General features: G+C 36.2%; 1 protein-coding gene across 1 annotated transcript; it reads left to right on the top strand.

Annotated features, from left to right (window-relative positions):
- Positions 1-5,315: 5,315 nt before the first annotated feature.
- LOC126827877 (transcription factor HES-1) lies at positions 5,316-10,211 on the top strand. The gene is made up of 4 exons (XM_050557443.2): positions 5,316-5,593; positions 5,778-5,873; positions 6,568-6,655; positions 7,449-10,211. The coding sequence occupies exons 1-4, from the start codon at positions 5,525-5,527 to the stop codon at positions 8,393-8,395; spliced, it is 1,200 nt and encodes a 399-aa protein (XP_050413400.1). The 5' UTR covers positions 5,316-5,524; the 3' UTR covers positions 8,396-10,211.
- The last annotated feature ends 347 nt before the right edge of the window (positions 10,212-10,558 follow it).

Here is a 10,558-nt window from a genome sequence, read left to right as displayed (position 1 = left end):
TTGTTTTATTTAAAAAAAAAACGTTAAGCCAGTGTTATATTTTCTAACGTTTGTCAAATGCTCAAAATCAACACGAAAGGGAGATTATCTTCAAATATTTTCCAAGTGACACTCTAGATATTATTTAAACATTTGATGAAGATAAAGACTGTATTTATTGTTTGTGTAATCTCATTGATCGTGTCAACGTTAATACTTTGTCTTTTTTATTCAATACTATTTATTTTAACAGATCAAATTTAATATGACGCCACGCTTGCCCCGATCAGAAACAGCAATCTCTTGTTAAGGATAAACACTTTGAAATAGTTAAAGATGGATTCCTGCGTCAATATGGATAGTTAATCTGCAACAAGTCTATGTTTGGATCGTTAAATTGCAACAAGGCTACATTTGGATGGTTAAATTGCAACAAGGCTATATTTGGGTCGTTAAATTACAACAAGGTTATATTTTGGGAAAAAATAATAACAAAGTTTGAGCAATAAATGATATCAATTCATGTGACGTCCCGTCTGGGCAGAATAAACTGTACATTACAACGTAACTGACCTCTAACTTAACCTTCCGCCTCATGAATATTTACCAAAATATGATAGAAGGGACAGAACGTGTATCCTTCTATATATATAAAAGGGACGGTTAAGTAAATGAGAGGAATTTGTGTTGCCTAGATGGTATACCCCCCCCCCCCCCACACACACACCACTCTCTCTCACAGTAGTTGAATCTATGGCGATTAATTTAATGTGCCGAGAATGAGTTTCTTCTTTTTCTTAAACTTGTTTATATCAATATATAATAATTGAAAGCAATAACTGACCCGAAAATATTTCACTTAGTTTAACTTTAATTGGTGTTAAATTTGTTAGGAGGCAAGTCAGTCGACGTGACTAATTAGCGCGAACCATTGGATAACTCCCTATTTACAAAAACGGATGGGGTTTCTAATAATCTAAACATCAAAAGAACCCAAACCATCATTTATGAAACGATGAATACCAACATTTCACCATTTTGTTCAAATCGAAGTCACGAATTTGATCAAAAAGATGTTTTAGTTTACCATTCATACATGACTAATCACAAATCCTAAAAAAATGTCCAATAGACTATTTGGTGTATATATATTTATGTCATTTCATTTCATTTCTATGAGTTATAATGGTTGATGAAAATAAATTAAGCGAGATGTGTTGATGAATGGCTGGTGTTAGACGAAGGAAAGAACATTTTTTAAAAAGGAAATCACCGACTTTATCTATGTTTTTGTAAACATGCGTAAGGGACTGTTAATACAATCCACTAGCTGAACCTTAAAAAAAGCACTCTATTTTACCTTTTAAATGGACTAGGGAGTTGTACATAATTCAAGATATATCCTATTGACTTCATTTAAAACACATTCAAGCGCATCGGTGGAAATTCTGAATGAATAATAATTATTGTTCACCCCTATTATCAATTCCTACTTCGTTCAATTTAATCCACTCAATGCAAGTGGTGATTTACCGTCCCTAAAAGTCTTCCCCACGGGGTCATAAAACCATCGCCTTTCATTCATGCCTTAATTAAACAAGTATTAATATTGTCGGGTTCTTTTTAAAGGGATTAAAATATTGGAATGTCCCTCAAAATACAGTCGGGTACATATTTATTCTGATATTAAAATTAAATAGTTATTAAAATTAATATATAAACATCAGCATTAAAATCAACTGGGTTAAGATCGCAAATAAAAATGAAATCAATTCAATGATAAAAAGAAAGGTTTAAGGTGTATGCTTTCGATCATAAAGTCTGTCATTGAGTCAAGTGGTGTGGGTTCGATTCCCAGCTTGTGCGTGACAAGGCGTACGGTCACTTACCCAACCGCGTGGGTTTTCTCCAGGTCCACTGGTTTCGTCCCAACGCTAAAGATCAGTCCATTTGCTGATTACACTATTTTGCTTGAATACACTACTTTGCTTGAATACACTATTTTGCCTATAACGTTTTTTAGGACTTCGAATTCTGTCTTATAGTTTGGATTGTTCGTACTTGGTTTTATTTTATTTCAAGAGAACCATTGAAATAGAATTAAACCATCTCTCTCTCTCTCTCTCTCTCTCTCTCTCTCTCTAAATTGTGTCATCCTGACAGAAATACAACTTGTCCAATTCAACAGACCACAAATTCTGCCTATAACAGGAACTGGTGCGTGTCAATCATAATATTCTTATCGTGTTTATTGTTTCAACATAGAATTCTTTGCCCAAGTAAAATGACTCACCGCGTATGTCTCTTAGTGTAGGAGGATGTTCGCGCAAATAACAATGATGGCATTAATATATACCCCCGCATTTAATGTAATAGAACTATCCCCTTTCCTTTGTATTAGAAATTCCTTCTATTTCGTCAGATTGCATCTGACCTTGAAATAACTAAACCCCTTTTGAAATGGGCCAAAAATAGAATTGTCGACTTCTTTAGATTTATATATTGGTTTATTTTGTGGGTTGACAACCTGACATCGTTGAACAGTTTACGCCTACAGATAGTCACCGTTTGGGGTGCAGCTGAGTGATGAGGCGCCAAAATAATGCCCAAGTTACCCATTGGAATGTCGGCGCCCTTAAAACCGATCGATTGATCAGTGCCTGGATCAGTGCCTTAAGAGCATCACTGTGTGATCATAATCAAGTGTATTATTTTATGATTGAAAAGTTATCAATTTATTTTTTATTTTTATTTTTTTTGTGGGGGGGGGGGCGCCATTTCTCGGTGCGCCATATTTTTCTGGGGGTGCAATGTACCCCCTGAACCCCCGCTAGATACGGCCCTGCTGTGGACACCATAAGTCAAACATGAAACTGAAATTAATAATAAAAAAGCCACATCACTAATCGGATTAACACAGAATATCATCCCCATTCTAGGGGGTTGGATGGCCGAATAGTTAGCGCGTGCTCGCTGTATCATAAGGTCTGTCAATGAATCAGGTGGTGTGGTTTCGATTCCCCGGTTGTGCTCTAAAAACAAATAGCCTATCTCTGATTTATATCGGTTTGTTTTTGTAGCCAATCAGATCATTAACATACATGTTGAATAGATATGGTTTAATTAGTTAACCTTGTAGAAAGCCTGTAAGTTGGGAGCCACGGTGGCTAAGTGGGTAAGACGCTGGCTCGCTAGCCTGGAGGTCACAGGTTCGATGCCTGCATTGGCCGAGATTGTTCATAGGGAATTTCCGGCTTAGTTTCCCCTTGTTAGGGGCGCAGAACGGAGGGCCTGACAAGGGCAGCTGTTTAGACATTCGGTCGGGACGAAAAACTGAGGACCCGTGTATATATTGACGTGCACGTAAAAGATCCCTTTGCAGTTGGAATTCGATATAAGAGTAGGCCATAGTGCCCATGCCTGTCTTCATTAGCCCAGTAGGAGCAGAACAGTAGGACGTCATACCCCATTTCATTACATTTCAAGCCTGTATACTAGACTTTCAAGTAAAGGCGTGTGTATTATCATCCGAAAATGTGTGCGTGCGTGCAGTATTATCCTTCATTGCGTGTGCAGTATTATTCTTTATTGCGTGTGCAGTATTATCCTGCAATGGCAACACTACGAGAATGGCTATAGTTTTGTTGTTAACCGCTCAATGTTGTATCAAACGTTATAATGTCTGGTGCTCAATATTTTCATTTTGTCGCGACGGAAACGTCGTGGTGCATTGGTATGTAGAAAAAGTGAAACAACAAGTAAGCTCGTGCTATTGACCAGGAACTGACCATGTTGTTGGATGAAATGCAAAAATCTAATTCACCACATCCATGCAGAATTGTTCAAAGCAGATGCGTGCCAATTTTCATGTCGATTGGACTTGAATTGATGGAGCCTTAGACGTTTTTCGAAGAGCAAGTAGAACAAGATGAGTAGTGGTTAGCGACCAGTTCCCGGTCCAAAGATGAGAAATGAAATGAGGATTGACCTTCTACGTTTCTTCTCCGCCTAGGCTAATGAAGGCGGGCATTTGGTATTCAGTCTGAGAGATTTGATGCTATGCATGGTATTGTGTTGAATTTTAACAGACCATAATTGGTAGATACGAATGCATGTTTCGCTACCATCGCTGATGGGTGTGATGTAACAGGCAATTATTCGAGTCGATTAATAAGCTAGAAGATATTACTTTAATGACATACATTGGCGAGAATGGTTTTAAATATATTATTAAAATTTAAAAAAAAATATTATTTTAGTTATGAAGATCGATCTGAAAATGGACTTCTGTTAGTTCTAATGACATAAATTGTGGAAACTGGTTTTAGATATATTTTTAAACATCGCTTGTCCGCATATTGAAAATCTGACATCGAAAGAGTTCATCTGTCCAGACACGTTTGAGACGACACTTATTATTGGACTTGAGCCAAACCTCACCACTGTCGCGTGGCTATATTTCTAGCAAGATTATACAAGTTCAATTCGAAACTTTAGTTACCTGAAATAATTATCCTGGGTATTTTACACACCCTTCATCAATATACGACTCCCCTAAAACTAAAAACTGTTTGATCCGACGGACATTCCTGGTTATGAAGGGTCTTCCCTCTCCTCGCCCGGATATTTCATACACAAACAGCTATGGAAGATTTACTTCGTGTTCTAAAATAAGTAAGCATTCACTGAGCGTGTATTGAAAATATCGAGAGGTAGTGGTGGGTTATGTTTAAAACCCTGCGATGTTACGACTACGACAATGATCACTTTTGATAACAAAACGGAGTAGTAGTTTTACAGGTACGAACGGTTATCAAGTGTTTTAAACGATATAGATATATGGAGAAAGTCTTAAACCCAGGAATGTAAATAAAACAAGATAATAAACTATATAAATCTGTCCAGGTGTGCCGTCAACTCGACCTCAGACATTTTAACATTGATCATATCTAGATATACCCCGAGATAGAAGGATTTTACATTACATGAGTATAGGGTGTAAACACGGTAGATAAGATACGATGATTTGAGTCGAGTCAGGTCGCCAGGTATTTTTATATCAAGTAAGGGCAGCCTATATATCACATATCGACGTTGAAGGGTTCCCACGCTCCTCTTTGCCCCGAGCCAAACGATGTTTTGTGTTATTAGTATCTATGCGCCGCATCACGACTCCTATCTACAGGTATATACAGGTAATACGAGGACAGCAAGGATAGGCTCAGGTACATAGTGGGCGTGGTTTTCCCACAGACTACAATCCATGAGACGCGTGGCTCTTATTTACATATAAATCGACGAGATAGTTGTGTTGACAAGCTCTGGCATGAAATGTCTAACGTAAAATTCGCTACACGCCTATCAGCTTATCGCTTGAGGCCTACACGCGAACTGGGGCGGGCGCTGGCTCTTTTGATTGACGCTCGAGTCGCATGCGTCATGCGACAATCTCGGCGCTCTTATGTAGAGGTATTTTAAGAACTAAATTCGCGTGACAGCGCACATACATACACACACACCCGTTCCAAAGCACACGATCAGGCTAATGGCCATTCCTCCAGACAGGAACATGCATTCCGATAAAGCTACTACCTCAACCAGCGAAGGGCGAAAGGTAAGTGATGATTAAATATAATAAAACTTTAATGAATATTCGTAATGCCAATTTTATTGTTTAAAAGATTTCTAGAGACATTTTGTTATTTTTATCTATAGAAGAATAATAATTTCAAAACTTGTTTTAGAAATTTATTCGAATTCTTGATAACTTTAATAAAACAATTGTTTTAAATTTTTAGAGCTCGAAGCCCATTATGGAAAAACGACGAAGGGCGAGGATAAACGCCAGTTTGTCAGAGTTGAAATCCCTGTTACTTGAAGTGATCAAGAAAGAGGTAAGCAGAGATTTTACCTGGATTATAATCGGTTTATTGATTCAATCTGGGGTAATAAGCAGTAATTAACCTTGATTATCCTTGACCCTGACTTAACTTTACCCGTGTAAAAGATTAATAACAGTATCGGGATATTGTCTGGAATGAGAAACGGGGATTTTATAAATGACCAATAACGAAGACGGTACAACAATCAGGATTATGACAACCTCGACACAGACAAAGAAATGATATAATCTGTAACGAAACGTTGTCTATTTAGCGATCACCACAACCTTATGTCCAATAAGAGAGAGAGAGAAATGGGGTTTAACGTCCACTCGACACAAACTAGGTCATTTCGGGACAAACATATGGTTTAATTTTATTTCAATAATTCGCTTGCGCGTAGGGGTCTTTAGCAGTGGAAGGAAACTATGTCCAATAAGGAAGTGATTCAGTGATATTCGATGAGTGGACTATGTAAAGGTCATTTAAACGGGTCTATGGTGTTTTACAGATCATGCTGTAGGAAGTAAGTTGAACAGGGAAAACGAAATATGTTAGTCATGTAGCCTTTGATAAACTTATCTTGTTCACTTTTCCCACGGTCTCATTTACCGCAGGAAATAAAAAAAGATAAAATATTAAAAAAAATGTGTCAAATCTCGACTAATTAATTACTTTTATCTGATGATCTGTCATATTTTAACAGGGATCAAGACATAGTAAAATGGAGAAGGCAGATATTTTAGAGATGACGGTTAAACACCTGCGGCAACTTCAAAGACAGCAATTTACAGGTAGATTTATTTCATTATTAGATTTCACGACATTTTTTCCTTTCCCGATTGGATTTAATGTACGCTTAACTGGTGTCACACGTCCTGTTCCCAAAAAAAGAAGGAACCCCCATTCTTTGAAGTAATGCTTATTTTGATTGGCTAGTAAATACGTAAGCGGAAAGTTTGCCTTACACGTGACTTGCTCAATACATCAATATCTACACGCGCAACAATCATTGAGTCGTAAACATATAATTCAAGTCTTCACTTGTCGAATATTTCTGTTGGTCGTAAAATAGTTTATTGCTTATAAAATAAAATGGGAACCTTTTACTTTTTATTTCTAAGTATTTATTGAAAGCCTTAAGAGATCTATTGTACCACACCCATTCCTTAATGGTTATTTACAATTAGATTTCTCTGTGCGTTTAAAATCCCCCGTTTATATTGTTTAATATATAAAAGTGAATTAGAATTTGTTTTTTAAATATCCTAACATTAAGTCTGAATGACTTTAAACTTTCTTTTCTTTATCACGTGTTCTTGGAAATTTATACATTGAATCTTTTTTTGAATATAGATATGTGAACAAACCTAATTGTACTAACAATTCTAGTTTAAATTAAATGTGGCCACATTCATCATTCCTTTCCTCTAAATAATTAAATATGCGAAATTTATTCAGTACACTTACTTTTGTAGCCAATGCTTCTGACGGATGTCATGCACGACGCAGTTTAAACGTACTTTGCCATACAAACCATACTGTTGTATTAAACGATATTTACATGAACGTTGTTTTCTGTTTCAGGGTCACCTAAAACTGATTCGAATGTTTTGAATAATTATCGCCTTGGATTTGATGAATGTGCCCAGGAAGTGACTCGCTATTTATCCCAGATGGAAATAAACGATGTGAATCTACGATCCAAGATTTTAGATCATTTAGCAAGTTGTGTTTCTAGTGGAATATTCAACCCGTCTCCCCCTTCCACACCTGTATCCTCTACCACACCCACTCCACCATCTCAGACTTGTGGTTCATCACCACAACTACAGATGCCAGCTCAAATATCACCATCGCCATCAATGGTTTACAACCCGATTCAACAAGAACAGCTTCCGCCACATTCTCAGGTTTTGCAGACTATTCCTTCGCTTCCCGGACTTCCTACTCCTCCAGCTCCCCCAGCTCCAGGACAAGGACAAGCTGTTCAAATGACAAACATCGTCAGTGCTGTGCAAGTGATTCCTACAAAACTTCAATCAGGAGAAATAGCATTCGTTATGCCTGGTAATGTTTTAAATAGCCAGGCACCTAGCTATATTATCCCTGTTTATCCTTCTGCGTCAGCTACTAGTTGTTCACCACTAGCACAGACTGTTTATACTGCACCAGTGTCTGTTCCCAACGTGATATCATCCTTACCTATTGTTCCAACACCCCAACATGTTATTTCCCCGCGACCATCTCAGCATGTGCCATCAGCCACAGTATCATCGGAACACCAGTTCGCAACTGTTTCTTCCGGATTAGGAATAACAACCCAGTCAGTTACACCGTATCATCCAAACATATCTCTCTTCTCACCCCACCACCCAGCAGCACCACAGGCTTCACATACTCGGCCAGCACCTTTAATTCCTTTGGAACCAAGACCACTGTTCTCATTACGTCATGATCGGGACGAAAACGACGGACATGTCCGCCAAGATAGGGAACTACCTTGTGATGAGAATATGTGGCGACCCTGGTGAGACAAACAGACTGGGTTCGGATTATATTTATTAAGTATGAAATTGACTGTTCAGTTGAAAGGAATTTTGTTGGATATTTATTTGGAGTTACTATAAATCCGTGTAGCAGACAATAGTGGATAACTTCATAACAAAGAACAGATAAAACAAATTATGCCCGATATAGGAAGCTGGGAGAATGCTATATATGGGGATAAGATCTTTAGGATTTTTGTTTACAGTGTTGCTTAAAATCGTTTCAAAAGCAACGCTTCATCAGAGGTGGAACATATCCTTCTTCTAATTCTTATCTGCGACATCACATATTGTGGAAGCTGACGTTAAACGCGATTGTATAATGTGAATGGTTAAAAGACTAATACCTACAAGCCAATTACAGGATTGTGTAGTGTTTGTTATTTGTAACAAATGAACAACAATTGCTACCGACAACTTTATGTTCGTATCAATAAACAGTATAAACCGTTCTAGGTTTTGCTTAATATTTTATTTATAACATTCCATGGAACTTTTGTTTTCGTGTATCGATAACGTCTTCCATATTTCTAAACGAAAATAACATATATAATGATATAAACAAACATTCCTTATTTTCGCCATAATGTGATTTTGAAAATTAACAATATTAATCACTCCTTCAGTTTTCATGCAAAATTTGTTTTCATACCGTGACGCTAGATGTTCGCGAAGGACTAAACATAAACTGTCGGCATAATATGTTCAAGAATGAGCACGCTTCCATTGTCTACCTTAAGACTGTCAACATTATTTATATGTTCCAGAATGAGCACGCTTCCATTGTCTACCTTAAGACTGTCAACATTATTTATATGTTCCAGAATGAGCACGCTTCCATTGTCTATCTTGAGATTATCAAAATGAGCGAGAATAAACGGTCTATCTTAAGATTGTCAATATTAGATATTGCAGAATGAGCAAGTGTGTACGTTCTATCTTAAGACTGTTAACATTCGATGCTCAAGAATGAGCAAGCATGGATTGCCATGAATATCAACAGTATTTATATTATGAGTATTGCGTCGTGCGGAAATTAGAATATATTGTTCAATAATTGATATTTTTTTACCTGCTTATGAAAGGAACAAATATTGAAGATTATCTGTTTTAAAATTATTATAAATGTACTTTTTGTACATTGTTATTTTCAACCAACGAACAAACATAATCAGTATATTGAATATAGCCAATTGACAGCTGGTTTTACTATTCGAATATTGTAGGTCTATATTGAAATATAATTCGAATTATCGTTTCATTTCAAATGATAAATATTTTGACCACTTCTTTTCTTTTATTAGCGGTATTGGTTTTTTTTCAGAAATCAATCTATTTTCTTTTTTATGAATAATAGTGGATTACAATGAATTAATATTATTAAATTTTAAACGAACTGGTCAGTTTTTTTTATTAGTTTTACAAAATATCCAATGATAAATAGCACAAAATCAGTTGCTAGAATTCTAAAAGTATGTCCGCACAACTGGCTGGTATAGAAAATATTTCAGACTATTCTTTATCAAATACCTACGTGGACACAGTAGAAAACTAATGTAAACCTATAATTCAATGACCATCCCGTAACTAAACTATTATTTTTTACCCTATTTTTAAGCTGACAAGCTGCTCATTTAAGAAAGTAAAACATAAGTTCTTATCTTGTCGATTTTGAATCTTGCAATGTTTTTGGTTATATTACTATTGTGTGTAAATATGTGATACAAAATAAACAGGGACTTAAATTTGAAAGTGCTATAAATAAATAAATCTTATTTTATATATATATATATACATATTTCTTCCTATTTTTTCACTGTTTGTTATTCATTATTACTATTTAAAATTTATAATATAATAAAATACAATTATAACGATATATTGATGTTTATATTTTATGAAAATCATACCCTTAAGATAATAGGTCACAATTCTATACATGTGTGAAATAGCTTTATTTAACGTCCGCTTCAACCGAAGTGATATCGCAGACAAGTAATTCTATTCATGCTTCTCCTGTCTTTATTAGGCCAGTCGTTTAACCCCATTTCATATCATTTCTTTATTGTCCCAGTCGGAGGCGAACAGTAGTAGGACGTTAAACCCCATTTCATTTCATCTATATCAAGCAATGATGAAGTACTTAAT

This window comes from Patella vulgata, chromosome 7, assembly GCF_932274485.2.
Source record: "Patella vulgata chromosome 7, xgPatVulg1.2, whole genome shotgun sequence".
In the NCBI taxonomy this organism is placed as follows: Eukaryota; Metazoa; Mollusca; class Gastropoda; family Patellidae; genus Patella; species Patella vulgata.
This window is presented reverse-complemented; position numbering and strand designations above follow the sequence as displayed.